Source organism: Lingula anatina, chromosome 2 (assembly GCF_051362555.1).
Source record: "Lingula anatina isolate TDL-2025a chromosome 2, LinAna3.0, whole genome shotgun sequence".
NCBI lineage: Eukaryota > Metazoa > Brachiopoda > Lingulata > Lingulida > Lingulidae > Lingula > Lingula anatina.
The window spans coordinates 44,391,309-44,409,653 of record NC_141768.1 but is presented as its reverse complement, the minus strand read 5'-3'; the positions used below and the strand labels follow the sequence as shown (position 1 = coordinate 44,409,653).

Genomic DNA, 18,345 nt, shown 5'->3' with positions numbered 1-18,345 from the left:
GGCGAGTCCCGTATGTTACAGCATCGCTGACGAAACGGAAACAACGCCAAAAGGAAGCGATCCGTCCAGACTTCAGAAGACCACGTGGGCGAAGATTGGTGGTGATATTAAGAGCTCAGATCAAACGGCACCAGGTAGGCGATTCAGAGCCATTATACAACTTCCAAGATTTCTTCACAAGATTGGAAAACATTCGCAGTATGAATTGTCCAGTTTTTCCCAATCAAGCACACCTGCTGCAGCTGTGCGCGATGAGTCTATTAAGCAGGCAGTCAGCGTTCCAGCCCTGTGGAGTGCAAGCGATCTCGCTTCATCAATCTATTCAGTGCATCTCCCAGCGTTCCCCAGAAAATTGAATCATACAGAAATCCAAAACGCGATTGCCATGAAGTCAATCAAATACCTTAAAACGGCAGTAAAGAACTCCATTATGCTGACTCTGTGTTACATGTTCACTGCGCTACCGATGGTTCTCCTGCACTTGGTGGGCGCAGCGACCATTCATAACCCTGGAGACGAGGAGTGGGAAAGTTTGTGCGGGGCGCTTTTTGCCATCGGCCTGGCGTTCCACAGTCACCTGTACGTCTTCAAACACCAAAAGTTGATGGACATTGTTTGGCATAAAAAGTGGAAACATGTCCAACAAGGAGATATTAATCCTTTAGTCTCGAGTGTTCAAAGAAGGCGCCACTCTTTTTAAGAGCGTGCTAAAAGGAAGAGCGAAAACTACTAACGAGGAAATACGGAAATGTATTTATGCGGTAGACAATTCATTACCGTCGTTAAAACACGATAGGAACAAAACAAAACGATAGGAACCACTGTTTTATAGTGTGCTACAGTTAAGGTCCAGGCTTCTAACATTTTGTTATAAACGTCACTCCGCTTACATAGTTTACATTTCAAACATCCCATATATACGCTCCACAACCCAATCACATTTTCCAAGATCAGGACAAAATTTGACGATATTTAATGTGTCTACTAGCTGTATATACCCACGAATGCATAACAGAATCTAGAAAACTATCAATTAAACGACAATTGATCGCTTCAATGAGCAAACAAATTATTACTGGCACGTTTTCCTTCACGGTCAGAGTAAAAAATTGCTGTAAATCTTGTAATATGAAAAACTAACGCACGCACGATTAATTTTTTATACATAGTCTGTATAATATACAAAGCTATCTCCCCGCTTCGCCTACTAATAACTAAATGTACGTGCCTGTCTTTTTGCCAGTTTTGCTGTGTATCTTTTATTTCAGTGTCATTTTTTATATAAACGAACATCTGACTCGTTTGACTTTTTGTTTCATTCAGATTTCATACATCATTATTTGCCTTGTTCCTTACAACAATTTACCTTTGCAAGATATATCTTATCCAATGCCACTGAAAACACAATGTTTTAACCCTTTTTCGAGCTCTTGATTTTCAATTTTTGTCGTTTTGTTTTGAAGTGAAATACAGATGCCCCAGTCTCATTAAAATAGCGACTCAAATATTAGAAACTAAGAACGCTATTTAATTAGTTTTGCAAACCACACTGGATTTTAAGTATTTAATTTTGGTGATTTTGAGAAAAGAAATGAAATTTCAAGAAATATTGCAACGTAGCAATGACTGAAAGATTAAGGCACAACTGACATTGGTAAATAAATGGAAAATAATTGAAAGCATGGAGTATTAAGCGCCGATATTCACCCCTTATTCATTAAAAATTTTAACGATTTCCTGTGCTTATGTTGATGACTTGATGCTCTTCACGAAGAAGAGAGCAAGAATTAGACAGAAAACAAGAAGTTCAAATATAATAATAATAATAATAATAATAATAATAATAATAATAATAATAATAATAAAACCACATCAAGAATAATAGTAATAATAACAACCCAGTGATTTCTACATTAAAAAAAAGAAAGGAAAAGAAGTGGATTTCATGAGTTCATTCAAAAGAAAGTTAGTCAACTATTATTTGGTTTATTGTGTTTTGTATTAACGAAGTATTTGAACCAACAACACCTTCGTACGAAGTCTATGCAAGCCAAACAAAAGTACATATAAAAATAATCAAACGTACATTATGCACGTCAGGTACAACATATGAAAACTTAGCTGCAATTATTGAATCAGATTCAGAAATAGACGCCTTTAAACACGATTGATTTCGCAATCGCTAAGAATTAACAAATCAGATCGACAGGCAGTTTAATACCGTCTAAATTTGGAACGCAATTATAAAGCTTGCGTACAGGCACATATCACTCACAACTGAAACTCTCGGATACACCATGGAGCCTTATCAGAACAAGGTGAAGCCTAGCTTCCACGAGATGGAAGAACAAGGTAGGCGTACGTTTCTGCCAAATAATATTGGTTACTCTGCTGAACATACAGTAGTCGTGGGGATAAAGGAATGAAACGGGGGGAATTTTTTCTCTTTTTGATCTATTTTCTCATTTTTTATGTTAACTTTAATGGACTTTACACTGACCACAGGGTCCGCTTATAGTCTGCTACAAAATCATTGTTTAAAATTTTGTATAGGCCTACTATTTTAGAGGCCCTTGTGATATAAGGAGGTAGCTGGACCTATGGTGGTCCTGAGGTTGGTAGTGTGAAAGGGAGGTTGAGTTTGGGGTTTTATCACATGTCTTTTTCAATGCAAGTAGGTGGACAAGCAGCTCTATCAAAAAGAAAAATAAATACAATTGGCTTGTTAGCAGTTATACATTTTCATCAGTTGCTTAATTTTACGTAGCAACATAAACCATGAGTGGGAGTCGTTGACAAGATACTGGACAATAGCATGTGTGGGAACCGACTAACTGCAAATTACGCAATACGCAAACAAAACAAAGGTTTATGATATTGCAAAACTGCCTTTTGCCTAATCTAGTTACACAGACACAAAGATACAAAACTTGTGCAATACCTTATTTATATTTTGAAGAGACATTTAATGAGATATTTGACATGACGAAGAAAAAATTCTTATCTACATCCACACACACACACACACATACACACACACACACACACACACAATGAAAATTAGCAGTACTTTTGAGTCACGTGTGTTTGTTTGACATGGTCAAACATGCGAGGTCCCTATAAATGACCACGGCTGAAGCGAGGCAGGTGAGGCATTTCAAAACAGAGAGCACGGGAAAAGAAGCGGAGAATTAATATAAAAGTTGACCGGCTGATAGTTAGGCGAAGTGTCTTATTTTGCACGGCGACATCATGGCCATGGAGATGGGATCAAAATCAAGCCAGGTTCAGCTTCAGATGGAGCATGGTGACAACAGAGACGCAGGTAGGCCCATTAATGACAACTATGTCTGAAAACTTCACTAATAGGACACTGAGCCGTAGCCCAAGTTCTATATCCTTTAGATCAGATGTGGACCAGCTTTATTTTGCCATACGTGTTTGATAATTGTGTATAAGCACTGAGCAAAAATAGAAATGCCCCACGCAATACCTTAAAAGTTTTATCAGCATTATGGGTTAAACATGTATATATAGGCCTATATCAGATCGTACAAGGTGGATTTTGTTGTTCAACAGATGGGGATTACTGTCCATACTGTCCGTAGCTACAGATTACTGTCCGTAGCTGATTATACGTAACATAAATAATTCACATGGGGCTTTTATATTTTTCTCTGCGTATACACACACGTAAATTCAACTAACTCAAAAAGCTGGGAAGCATCAGATCTGAGGCTCAGGGTAAGGATCCTGCGATGTCGTTACAAATTCTAACCACCGAAGCAATAAAAGATGCCAAGATGCGAGGCCGTTTTAGTGGACAACGATAAGAAGTAGCCTTCCGTCTGTAGAGGGGAGTATTTGCTAATCATATGAGACTACAACTAATATCTCTATAGATCTCTATAGATATGCATCAAAGCGTAAATTCCAATGAAACCAGCACGTATTGTCTGGAAAATTAAAAAACACATTAAATATTGCATTCAAAATGGAAATTATGTTCACAAACAAAGACTTTGTAATAAGCGAGCAAAATTTAACATTCAAATATTTATCTTATATACATATAAAACGTTTATAAAGTTAAAAGTGATAAGTTGTTTGTTTAATGATACATTATATTTTCACAAAAAATATCAAAACAAGACTTTTTTTCGAACGCATCGGGATATATCCTGTTTAAAATATTCATTCTACTATGTAGCCTATGCAGGGTCACTGAGCAAACATCAAAACAAGTTTATGATAGATTCCCGCACAAATAATTTTTGTCGAAAACCAAAGGTGTGTCTCAAGTCAGCGTATCTTTCTGAACTTATGGCGATGACGACGCCCATAATCCTCTCCAAATATTATGGCGTTTTGATACCCTGCAGAGCTTCAAAACGAGTCCCCTTAACCTGGGGGGGGGGGGGGGGGGGGGGCATATGGGGCAAGACCACATGAAGAAGATATCGAATCTAGGAATGTTTATTCGCTTATTACAGGTATTTTAGAGTGGAACATACTGTAGACGCTTCCCTTATGTTAATCCATTAATACAAACCCTTAAATGCTTTTAGTCCCTCAGGTTTGTAGGATTGACTGTTGATATAAATTATACAAGATAGCTAACAAGGGCCATGTACGAAACTCAGCTTGTGGTGAGAAGATAGACATGTATTGATAATATATTGACTTTTTGTTTTGCATCTGAGAACATGTAATCGTTGACAATGAAAATAGGTCAAACTTACTTATGACGACCCATATCTATCCGTCAGATAATCTGTTCATTCAACACACTTAGTAATATCTTATTCATCTAAATTATGCATGTACCAGTTTAAAAATGGTTTCGAAGTTTTAACTCATCAACTGACCATGAATATTCAATGACATAACACTCATTGTTACTTCGTGGTATTGCTTTTGGCGCATATATTTATATTTTTTACATACCCTTGACGATCAATCAAGAAACTAAAGCTCAAAAACGCAATGCCGAAATGAACTGTTTTAGTAACATTTGTGATTTCGTAGATTTGAGATCGCAGAGTACAATTGGTGATCTTCTGCGCACTTGCATGCAGTTCTCAGTCTCTTTGTCTATTACAATGCAAGGAACATACATTTTTCCGTCCTAAATTTGTAATCCACCTGAATATTCGCTCACTCGCCCTGCCCTGGCTTTAATACAATCACCTTACTAAACTTTCACTCGCCACAATGCTACCTAGCGATTGAGCAAATATCAGATCACTTATTGTCCCTACAAATCCGACAACAAATACAGAACTGGGATTTCGCAACTCCTTCCGAGTCAATACACAAAAGGCCATTGCGCCTCGCGTCATTGAGGAACGGCAGGTAGTTAGGGAGGATATATATAGCAGACGGATTGTTTGGTATTAAAAGCCAATCTTACGACATACCTGACGAGAAATACGGTCTACGGTGTACAGGTTCTGCCATGGATCAAACCAAATCAACTCAACAGTTGCAGACCATTGAAAGCAACCCAGGTAGTAGAAGTTTAACACTGTATGTTAATGTTGGGTGGTGACAGGTGAGGCTTGCTTGCAGTAGCCTTAACGAAGGGCATTTCTACAGGTGGAGGTCATGTAGGTCTACGTACTTTTATGTGTACATGTGCTTGATCGTGCTTTATTATCTTCCACCATTATTAGAAAAGATCAATATTCTGTCTTATATATATATATATATATATATATATATATATATATATATATATATATATATATATATATTCTGACTTCTTATAATCCTTGTTTTATACCATTCTTCATCGATTTACATGTGACAGAGAGATTGTGACTAGGACACCGTACACAGTCCTAGATTATGACCAAGCGAGTCCGTTTGTTATTAGAAATTTAATAAGCTCCTTTAGTAAAGGATAGAAAGGCACACTGAGTATTGCACTATAAAAAGTAAAAAATGCTTTGAATGCGACAACCTATTACATAATTACAGTAGGTGGTTGACTGAATAATACTCTGTATGACTGGAAGATTTGTATTGTGAATTTGCGTTATGTGCGTTCTTTTTTATTGCTTTGCAAGAGTACATTCCAGGCTGAGAGAGTTTCACTACTATCGCTGCAAATTTAGGTGCACCTTAAGCGGATTGCTGGGCTCGTATGACGTCACTAAATGCCGACAACCTCGTATAGGCTTAAATAATCTTCATTGGGGAGACTCTTTCGCGTGAAGCTGTGGTATTCGCACTTAATACTTACCCAAGCTTTATCAATTCATACGATAATAAGATAAACAGTTTCCAAGTATATTCCAAAATATGTTTGCACCCAGAATAAGTGAACAACGGGCTAATTAATCTTTAACACAAGCATAATAAATTAACATTTTGTAATCCATTCTCGATATTCCTGGAACGGTTTAAGGTTTTGAAACAATGATTACAAGTTTATGTTATGTGGATATTAGTGGGAGGAGGAGAAACCTAAATGTAAGCACTGTATATAAATAATCAGATACTAGAAAAAACATGGATTTTTCATGTAGGAGAAGCACCCTGAGTTTCAGACTCTCCACACTCAAGATCCATCTGCCATTACTGGAAACGAGGTGTAATCTGATCGTGGGGATGAGTTTCAAGAAATCTCTGAAATCAAAGTTTTTTCCTTATAGTTTTCTCATAGTATTTTGTAGTATGTAAGGGTATATAACTTTTTTGTCGTTTCAGATGAGTCTACGAGACGTATCGCTAAGGCCCTCAAGACGCTGTTCTTTCTGGCCATGTTCCAAGTGCTGGCTGGGTTTGCGCACATTCTGGCGGGAAGTGTAATGTCTGTATTTATTTCGTCTACCGACATTAGAGGCTTGAGCTTGTTTCCATTTAGCTCTTGGATTCCTTTTTGGAGTGGGGTTATGGTAAGGAAATGGTTAATTTTATTTAATATGATGTTATGTACTATACTGTAATTATATATTGTCCCAACAGGACCTATATCCACTATCTAATATGGAAAAGTCATTCGTTTCCCTTCATCTTGGTACATGTACATACACTGCCAATTCACTGTCAAATAATTACATTGAGGTTAACCAAAGACGCATCTTATCTAATTCCTTGGAATCATCTACAAATGTTATCATCTTCCCAATTTCGTCTATTAACACTATCGGAAATCGAAAATTTTATTCTAAAATGAAAATTTTTTTAAACACGCATGTTTATTGAAAATGTAGTGTAATTTTTAGCAGTAGTTAATGGTAAAAATGCTGTGTAGGATCAGTAATGCCAGAAAAACCGTAAAGTTTTCATCCTGTAAACATCCAACTTTTCTGAATCCGTTTCTCTTTTAATCACCAAGAGTAAAGATAGAAATTTAGAAACAGATGGAAAAATCGTAATTTTTTTCACCAGTTTTGAATAGAACAGGCCTTAGTGATTTAAGGGAAATTGTCGAAAGGTGCATTATATGTCTTTAAAACGTTTAATATCTATCTATCTATCTATCTATCTATCTATATATCTACTCGACTTTGAATACAATATTTAATGTGTTTTTTTTTTAATGTTTCAGAGTATAAGTGCTGGTTTCATTGGAATTTACGCGTCTCGACAAACGCCTCTCATAACAAATGTTTGCATGAAACGCTGGGTAAGTTTTAACACCCCTGGGCTTGAGATTACTGGAAACGGCAAAGACAAGTTTGATAGTAGAGTTGCATTGCCAGAAACTATGTGTGAATTTTTAACATTTATTGGTTGGAAAGACAACTGTTTATCGACTTGAAAAGTGTGATATAATAGCAATTTAAAGTGAAAGGTGCCCTCTGTACGCTTTTGAAAAATAATAAAAATGATGATCCATATTCTGGTCGATTCATATCACCGTAGTGATGGCTTCACATTGGCGCATGGACTGACATTAAAAATTATTACATTTTTCTTTTCCTGGTGACGGTTGACCTTGCCGAACAGAGTCATTTTAATTTCTGCTGTTTATAAAACTTGTTTGTAAAACTATGCTTTTCCTGACCACTAGAGGTCACTTACAAGTAGTATTATGTAGCTGTTAAATGAGTTATTTATCCAGGGTGAGCAGGCCCCAGTTAAAAAAATCTGAAGTCAGTTCCCTGGCTAAGTTGACTACGATCCTCGTGAGACTGCTGTTACACTACTCCTGATAGGGTGAGATGTGCCATGTGACCTTGTAACCTTGGTAATTAAATTCTTAGTCAGGGAACCTGACTTAAGATTTTTTTGTGAAACCGGGGCCAGTGCAGGACACGATAGTCCGAAAACAAAGGCCAATAAGTGGTTGTGCAACTTTTTTCTTTTTTTTTCTTCAGGTGTTTAACCATAATATCCAGAGTAGTATCTGCAATTCTATGTCAGTGATGGCTTTGATTTGGGCAATCGTTGGGATGACGAAATGCGGCAATGGATTGACCTGCAACACGGCGACCACCGTGGCCATTGCAATGACCCTTGTGATGGCCACTTTTCAAGCGATCGTGAATTCCACCAGTTACGCTGTCTACTTCTGCAATCGACAAACCTACGGAATGAGCAAAAGCTGGTGCAAACCCTATGAAAACTGATGTGGTCAATGCCAATGGTCGCCAATAATCGGCAATGACAATAGTCGCCAATAGTTGCCAATGCCAATAGTCGCGTGAACTATTACAAGGAAATGTACAGAGATATATAGAAAGGATGTTTAAACTATTATATATATATATGTCATTTGTCAGTTATCGCACCTTTTTAATTCTTCGGACGTTAAAGAAATAATTTCATATTACCTGTCAAAGAAATTCTATTTTGATGAGAGTCAGCTACTTAGTTAATAACATCAAATCAATAATTGGGAATGGCATAGGGAAATATAACTGGGTAAAAATGATTTTTTGTGCCTCAAAAGTGATATTTCATGTTAAATAACCCAAATTCAGAGATTTCAGGGTAACGCATTGAAGGTATCCGATGATTCATTTTCATTCCATGATGTGACAACATCTCCCCTTTACCAATGTTGTCTGAGTTTAGAAACCGAAAAAACACGTAGATCTAAAAATACCAGAACACATGCATGTACATTGTACATGTATCATATATGAGTGAATATGTATTTCTCCATTTATATAAATTCTGACAATAATAAATAAATTATACTACAGGGTTATTTAAGAGGAATATCTTGTTAGATATATATAAATGTTTACAAAGGTGTTCACAAGTTTTTATTCATTCTCGTTTGTAGGCCTATTGGTTAATTTATACGTTTGCATAGTAAACTTTTATCATCACCAAGTGGCGTCTTTGAACAAAGGCATATTTCTCTCATTTAAGGCATATTTGTTCATATTTGTTTTCATCACTGTCGTCATGGTAATAGAAAGGGGTAAATTTCTCTAGTAACGCTATAAATAGAAATTAGGAATCGAAACGATTTTATATATTGTGATAACTCAGGAGTTATGGACAGGGTGAACCGTAGAGATAAAGAGGAAATTATTGGAATTTTCAGGAAAACTATTACTGTACCAGGATTAACGCACAATGACTTCTTGTAAACATATCTTTCGTCTTACATAACTAACGACCGATTATATCTTCATCATGTTTTTTACAATTAGCAAAAGAATTATTTGAGCTTTTCATTTTTTAACTTTGATGTATTTTTTTATGACACTGTACATTGGTCTTCAACTGAAATGATATCAAAATAAATAGGAGCACAATAAGTAAAGAGGAACAGTTTTGATGAATAAGCATATTTATGATAAGATATATATTATAGAAAGGATTTTTAATATGTACACATTTTATTATACTGTTATATATACATAATGTTAATGTAGAAATAAACTATTATTAAAATTATGTTGTTCACTTTAAAACTGTTCATTACATTGATTACGTCCTTTTTTCTCAGAATTAGGCCTACTATAGGCCTATTTAATCATGGCCCCGCCAAAATATCAACAGTAGAGTTATTTCACCCCAAAGATGAAAATTTAATTAAGTTAACGTTGATAGAGAGATGAGGAGCACACTTTTTACTACCACTACTACTTATACATAAACAGAGGATAACTTTGTCTAAAATAAACGCGTTCTCCTGTGATTCCTCTGTCATATACATGTAGGTGCATACTTCTAATCACACATGTAAAATGAATCAGAAAAACATCAGATTTCTGTCATTTCTGAACCCCAACAGTAATCCTGAGGTACCCTCTGATATCTGATAACTGCCTCTAAAATAGTATATGAAATTTAAGTATGGGTCCCTGTGGGATCGAGAGTGTCTCGATAGTCCGAAAGTTTTATAGTGAACATTTGGACCAATGAATCTTCGGACTGTTAAACCTTCAGACTATCGCTACTGTGGGATCTCATCCAATGCAGATATCTACCCTAATGTAACTCCTCCCCCCCCCCTCCCCCGTAAAACGGTGGCTCAGGAGCAGTGGAGGATAGTTGTGTGGTTGTGTGCAATCAAAGTCTGAGGCCATGCTAGACTTGTAATACGTGAAATAGATGGTGAAGTTCCCATCTCAACACCTATGTGTGAAATCGCCCCCAGTGACAAATATAAAGGGTGCGTCTGGCGAAGAACGCGTTCCTCTTGACCACCAAATCCCACAGGGTCCGATACAATAATTGTGTAACTGACTAGTACCGGACGCTGTGGTCAGGGAACAATCCTGAGGCCACTAAGAGTGGCAGCTACAATCGAATTGTCGAACATAAGACTAATCCGTTATACTTGACGACTGCACGACCTATTTCAACAGACCAAGTTCTAAATGGGCACTTTACTAAAAGTCTGTCATCCACTTCACCGATGTGCTGTTGTCGCACGCTATTATCGCTTGGTTGGGTTCCACGTCCAAATATAGGCGTATTAATCGATGGAAATCAAATACAGTCGCCAAGAAACATAGTTGCCAAGGTAACTGCTAACAAGTGCGATGCAGTTACTTGATCTGAATTGTAAACAAATGGCAGCTACGTTGCTATAAATGTTGACAAACAGTAAACCCTGCAAATTTACCTTTGGTCATACGGAATAAGCGTTATGCTCGTCTATAAATGCCGATACACTGTAAAACCCTGGACCTAGCATATACATGAATTGTTTAAATTCTGTTGTCACAATTCTGACAATTTGAAAGGCACATTGAGAATTTATATAAAATGCGCTGTATAACAAGTTTTGAAGATTACACCTTCTTGTAATATTTCGCCTTAAAAGGCCTTTTTTAAGTTGATATTCTTGAAAGTCTTGCAACTTTTTGCTTTAATAGCATCCGAGTCCATTCTTCCGTCACGGGGTTTTATGTAAATGAATAAAGGCAAAAACGATTCATTTATGTATTGTATATTTGCGCAAAGAAGACAAACAAAGAAGTTTTGTGCGCACAAAGCATTGATTTCGCAATCAGCGTTTACACTCTGGGCGACTAGGGTTAGTAAGCATTTTAGAACCCGAAGGTAACAGTGTGTGGAGCTAGATCTCATACCAATCTGAAACTATTATATATCTCCATGGAACCTCCACAAACCAAGGTCCAGCCTATCTCTTCGACTTTCCAGATAGATGAACAACAACAAGGTAGGGAAATGTTTGATCGGAGACAATTTGAAGACAGTGGTTGCTACGCTGAGTCTGTGGTCTTTGTTTGGTCAGTAGGGCAAAGAAGGAGAGCTACCCAGCTTTACAGAACGTTATTATAGTTTTACCATAACGTTTATATAATAAAAAAAACGTTACGGTAACGTTATAACAACGTTCTATGTTTGCTGGATAATATAGAAATTAATTTATTAATTTATTGTATGCTTATATGGGGTGTGTTGGGGGCAGGTTACTTGCCTCGAACCTCTACCTGCTTGCTTTAGTGTGGGGAAGTCAGTGTAAGGTCTTACACTGAAGCAACCTTTCCTTTGGTCCTCGACCGGCCCATTTCCTGTAATGTTAGAATTACATACAACATCATACACATCTTTTGAAGCTCTATGTTATGTTCGGTACTTATGTTCTATGCCTCCCGACCTTCTCGCTCTTTGATTTCTATTCAGCGTTTTTTTTTTTTCAGTTCTGTTAAGATGAATCTTTGATCAATGTCATTGTTGTTCAGATTAATTAGTTTAACAATTACAATAACAAGGGTTTTACAGTGGTGGACAAAAACCGACTTCTTGGTCTTCCAGAAAACGGTCAAAAACTTTCAAGTTTACATTGACGGGAATCTATTTTTTCCTCTCGGAAGACGTAAAAAATAGAGGATGAATAAACAAATATAATTAGGAAAACTCCAGAATCTCTGGATCCGCCCCTGTTTTAAGATGTTTTAAACAAGAACCTTCAAGCCCATTAAAATATGATTCGACCAGAGGTACCCTCTACAAAGGTACCCTATATTCATTTTATTCTATTTTCTGGTCTAAATATATACAGAATATATGAGAATTGACTTTTGAGATGGATGAATCCGTGCACTTCGATAAGTCCTTAAGCATTTTGCAAAAATTCATTTCTGAATCAATAGGTCATCGATATTTTTGTGTTATATAAAATTGGGTATGTTTGGAAGCAGGTGAGGTATTTTTTCTAATAATTAGGTAAAACTGTAGTTGTGGCCTAACTATCGTTGATGGTTGAGCGCCTGGGACCTAAGTTTTCAACACCAGTCATTAGCGTTATGTTTTTTTTAACATTAGGACTCTTTTCGATGGAGATAGGCCTTCTTACTTACTAAGACCCAGTTTGAACAGCATTATCTTGCATACCTCATGACCCAGCTTAGAGAGTAAAACTTAGCCCTCTTGCTTAATCTAGATGTTTATATAAAAGGCGATGTAGATATCTCATTACCTGTATAAATTTTCCATCAGAAGTAATTGAGAAGTTTATTAATCCTTCTGTCCATGCAGTCTACATGGAGTTTGGTTTATTCTGTAGTATTTGTATTTATAGTTGGAGAAATGGATAGGGGCCAAAGATGTGAAACAGATTTCAAGCTTTAAAATACACTAACGTGGACTTTCGTGCATGATAAGAGGCCTCTATATAATCCTCTATAGTTTGACGAGTGTGCGAGGATCTATATTCTGTCTTTTCAGATGAATCCACCAAGCGCCTGGTCGTCGCACTCAAGAGGTTGTTCTTTTTGGCAATGTTCCAAGTGTTAGCTGGGTGTATACACATTGTGGTTGCAAGTGTAGAGTATGTGTTCCTTTCGCTCTCCGACATAAGAGGTCTGAGAATCTTTCCGTTTAGTTCTTGGGCTCCTTTTTGGACTGGAGGTATGGTAAGTTTATCGTTTTATTAATTTATAATTTATCAGTATACGTGATGTAATATTCAAATATGAGGAAGGAAGGTGAGAATCAGAGCAGTTTTTCCTTTCTTTTCTACTGTACTGCAGACACAATTTGATAAAATTTCTCTTAATTCTATCAAATGCAACTTGTAAAACAAGTAACTATTATGTCTCATTTTTTCGTGTTTTCTACGTATAAAAGAAAGAACACATGCTCAACCTTAGGTAGTGTCAAGAAGTTTTAAAGTGTGTTTAGATAGTGGACGATGTATTGATATATATAGTAAAGAATTTAGCACAGCAAATGGAAGTATTCTTGTATGCAAGCTTTTGAAAATTAATATATTTCACCATTAATGGCTATGCCAACAATGTCTTGCAAAACGAACGTCTAGGATGAAATTGAATGGTCAAATATTTGTCAACTGTGATGTTTTTAAATAAATGTAGGTTGAATTTCAGATCCAGACTCTTCATATTTTTAATTTTCACACGTATTATCACCTCATGAATATGAAGACCCAAAGCTTCTGGTACATCTGTATTAATATGAAAGTATATTCAATTTTGAACTTTTTTTTCAATTTTATAGACTATCTCTGCTGGATTTATTGGAATGTATGCTTCCCGTCAAACGCCCCTTATCAACAACATATATATGAAACGCTGGGTAAGTTGAGAGTGTAACAGTCAGTGTAGGATATACATGGTTACATTATTAATAATGGTAACGATTTGTTAAATTCCAAACCTTTTCATTAACGGTCAAAACCAGCATTTCCTGTATCAATTTGTAGATTAAAATTCTAATAGAGATAGAATCCTGCATCAAAAGATAAAACATGGGATCGCAGTTTTGTGATGTATTTATTAACTTCTGTATGAAGACAACTAAAGCAGTTAGGATGCACACAGCATATTTTCTGAAGCACCATTTATAGATGTCTCTGTGTAACTGTGATAAATTTATCTTTTCAGGTTTTTAACCATCAGATTCAGAGTAATATCAGCATGGGCATGTCTTTGATGTGCCTGGGATATGCAATTTCAGGGATATTTAGGTGTGGGAATGAGATCGGCTGCACTTCAGCAGCTCAAGCAGCCATTATAGCGGCCTCTGTGGCTGCCGGTTTGCAAGCTGTTGTGAATGTGACCAATTTCATTGTGTTTTACTGTTATCGGTTAACGTACGGAATAAGCAATAACTGTTGTCGTCCATATTGAAATAATAGTTATATGGATAGTTATGCATTATTTTTGAAATCCTTTATTAACATTTATGGAGCAACATGCTTGCAGACTTGAATTGATATGAAAAGAAAAACAAATTTTATCCAGATTTTTTTGCTTATTAGTTTAAAATTGGCAGAATGTTGTAAACGTATAACATTTATTCGGATTGTTACATTTAAATATTTTCAAATGGTTCAAAAATGCTTTTGTGTCAAGATTTTGACTACTAATATAGTCAAAACTGTTTCTTTTACAAGAATTTGTTTTATCGCTTATGTATCAAACCAACTACAGAAAAAGAAATGAAAAAATTTGTAGGACCTGCATATATTATTATATTATATGTTGAAAGCTGAACAGGGACGATTTTCGTATACACACTTAAAAATATCATGTTTTATACTCTATGTGCAGGGCGTCAAGGGTAAATGTAATTATAAAAGAGGGATTATAATTATCCTTAATTTGAGGATTTTCGTGCCAAATCAAATTGTTCACAAAAAAAGTCTTACGTATTGTTGTAATTATTGAACATCAATGTGTTTACATATATACAATGTATGAATATTAATTTTAGTTTTTAACATTTATTGGTTAAAACCAATTCTCCGGTAAGATGTTTATTTGCAAAACGGAAAGTTCATCTCATTGAAAAACCAAAGCTAAATCAACTGAAATTATGAAAAGGTGCTTCGTTGCAAATATTTTTTATTTGTTACAAACAGATTGGAAGAATTTTTTACTACTTAATTTAAAATTGTTAACAAAACATTGCCACAAAAAGAGCAGTCGGGCAGTCAAACTGAAAGTTCCTGTCCCTACTCCTGTGAGAATCTGATTAGATGATTAGTGAAATCAGGAACTTTGTACTTAATACAAAAGGAGCATTTGCAGTGTATGAAATTCAAGGAAATTACTAGCCAGACCGCCGGGCAGGTAACTCTGAAAAGTTACCAGCCCGGCCATGTAGTTACCTGCCCTGGTTATGATAACCCCTAGAGTTAAGAGAGGTATGCTGAGGGGGTCTAGAATGCATTCTTGGGAGAGTAATTTGGAAATGAAAGGGCAATATCATGCCTTATGCATGGAAATTTAGAAATTGGTTGGAATTTCTACTGAATGATACCTTGTCAGTGTTGGATTTAGAGGGGGTCAGGGGGCTCCTGACGCCCCCCTTTTAATTCCTGTAAAAAAAACTCACCTCTTGAAATAAGACTTTCACTAGTTGAATCATAGTTCTAAACCATACCAAATGGCACCATTCACCATCTAAAATAGGCCTACCAAAAATTTTCAGGGCCCTTTAGCGGGCGGGGGAGGGCGGGGGAGGGCGGGGGTAGTCAATTCAGTTTATGTTCATCTTGCAGGCTGTCTCATTTCTTCTTCAATAATTTATTCATAACTTTTATTCCGATTTCGTGATATCATTTGATCATAATTTTTGCTTTTCTGTATAGCAACAAGTATGACCAAATATATATATTGTTGTCAAATAAATCGATCTCTGTGCTTACAATAAAGAAGAAAGAATTCAGCACGTATGGTCCCTTTGAATATCGCTTTTAAGCTTTAAAAAGCGGTCGGGAACGGTCCTGCAGGGCCCCGTATCTCGAAAGCATTGCTTATTGAGAATAGCTATATATATATCACATAGAGGCTACAATATATTTTAAACCACATTCGACATACAAGCACGTCATGTACAAGTGCGTTCCACGTTCTGTTGCACTACTAGTGTAGTAGCCAATCAGAGGCCGTGGTTTAAGCCAGATACAACACTCGTCGCCGAGCTGTACGTGAAAATTACTCGTGTATTGTCTCGCCTGCGGCTCGCCAATACACTCGTAATGTTTCACGTACAGCTCAGCGACTCGTATTGTATCTATCACATATGGGGCGAGTATGGGCGAGTTATTGGATCGAGATGCTTGCGCTCGGTTGCAATGCATGATACTTTCGAGTTACGGTTTTACAAAAAATGTTGCCGCTCGACTAATTGCAAATCGAAGTCACCTATCCATGGGTCCCAATTTGTTCTTTTTTCGTTTGGTTCTGTCGTAATCTTTGTTATTTTTATTTCTTTCTTCAATTGTTTTTCTTTTGTGAAGTTTTCTATCGGACTTGATAGAATTTTTTCATTTTTGACAGCCCAAGATGAAAGCATGTGGGAAAAGAACTACATCTGACGCACGGCGTAAACTCGTACGTTCACTCATAATTTTGGGATTCAAATTTTTTGTAAAATTCTCCTTTAATTTGCCTCCGTTGCCTTTATTACTGTTGATTAAGTCTATTTTTATCAATATCATAATTTTTCATACTTTCAAATTTTTTTACTCTCAGCCTTCAAATTGCTACTCGCGGTATCTCCTCTACACAAAACAATGACATAACGTTATCTGCTGTGCACTAATATAAGTATAAATATTTAGATCTTTCTAGATGCATCAAAATATTTATACTTCTATTATTACCAAGATCTATACGGTGAATCAACATGAATCCTACTGTGCACTGAAGCTGGTTAAGAACAATGTGCCTCGTTTCAAATTGTCTTTCAACTTCATATCACACAGACGGAACTTCGAAAACGAGGCCACTGAGAGGGAGACTGTTAGTTACATTTCGATACGAGCGTTCGATTGCAAGCTATGGTTAGTTCTTTGCTTCTATGAAAGTGGGTGAAAACAGTGAGTTTATTTGATATTTTGTTGAAATCGCTTGTGAACATAGACAAAATAAAAGGTGAAAATAGGCTGTAAAAATAGCCAGCCCGTCGGGCGGGTAATTTGCAAATCTTACCCGCCCGGCCTGAAAGTTACCAGCCTCGGGCTGGCGGGCAGGCGGCCATTTCATACACTGGCATTTGTACTCTTATTTATTTTAAGATCTATTGTATAAAAATGATCTTTTACATCAATACTATTTATTTCACTAGACTGTCTTGATTTTTTTCTTATTAGACCTATATGTAAATACAAAATAAGTGGGTGTCATCGACATTGTTCACCACATTAGGATGATACTACAACCATATATTAAATACATTTCTACTTATTGCATCTATTATCTATACTTCATATGTATGTAATATGTGTATAATCAGGAATACATTTTTTAAAGGAATGAGTATATAAATATTTACATTTGTGATAAAATATATTTAATAAAAAGGATATATTACTTTTGTACAAATTTAACTGCACTAGAAGGTCTGAATTTGGGATAAAATGGGCGGTAGAATCTTTTTTCAATGTGCATCAGCCTGCTGTATATATATATATATATATATATATATATATATATATATATATATATATATATATATATATATATATATATAAAGATTTCCTGGAAACTTCGACAATTTTCATATAAAGAATAAAATAATCCCTTAATTCAAACCATCAAGTTTTATGTTTTAATTCTAGCGTCAAGTTGTAGGCCTATGTTATAAATCAAAAGCACATCGTTTAAGGTTTCCTGTCCGATATATTTTAAACGAATCGAATTTTCCTCGAAAAACAAAAGGAATTTTTTCTTGGTCACGAAGCACACTTCCCTACATTTGGATTCGATTTATTAATGCGGGAAGTTGGACAAAGCATTAGTTTTTGTACTTGTAACGGGAGAAGAAAAACGGCATTTAAAAATGGTTTTAACTCTGAAAAACGCTGAAAGTTTTAAAAAGCATATGAAAGAAGGGAGCAAATTTAAAAACACTGAAATTTAAGCCCCATAGACATTGTACTTATTTCAACCGTTGAAAATGTCAAAATCGCGTTTTTGCACAAAA

At 36.0% G+C, this 18,345-nt stretch overlaps 2 protein-coding genes across 4 annotated transcripts; both read left to right on the top strand.

Moving 5' to 3' along the window:
• Window positions 1–2,183: 2,183 nt before the first annotated feature.
• Window positions 2,184–9,867, top strand: LOC106173737 (uncharacterized). 3 transcript variants are annotated; one of them, XM_013554966.2, is made up of 4 exons: window positions 2,184–2,352; window positions 6,715–6,902; window positions 7,559–7,636; window positions 8,331–9,867. In XM_013554966.2, exons 1-4 carry the CDS (start codon window positions 2,298–2,300, stop codon window positions 8,580–8,582), a joined length of 573 nt encoding a protein of 190 aa, XP_013410420.2. In that variant the 5' UTR covers window positions 2,184–2,297; the 3' UTR covers window positions 8,583–9,867. The 3 variants fall into 3 exon arrangements, with proteins under 3 accessions (XP_013410420.2, XP_013410418.2, XP_013410421.2); XM_013554964.2 differs by lacking the exon at window positions 2,184–2,352 and adding an exon at window positions 3,008–3,325; XM_013554967.3 differs by lacking the exon at window positions 2,184–2,352 and adding an exon at window positions 5,060–5,510.
• A 1,555-nt stretch (window positions 9,868–11,422) lies between these two features.
• On the top strand, window positions 11,423–17,828 carry LOC106173738 (uncharacterized). Its single transcript, XM_013554968.3, has 4 exons — window positions 11,423–11,605; window positions 13,117–13,304; window positions 13,909–13,986; window positions 14,295–17,828. Exons 1-4 carry the CDS (start codon window positions 11,539–11,541, stop codon window positions 14,538–14,540), a joined length of 579 nt encoding a protein of 192 aa, XP_013410422.2. The 5' UTR covers window positions 11,423–11,538; the 3' UTR covers window positions 14,541–17,828.
• Window positions 17,829–18,345: the final 517 nt, after the last annotated feature.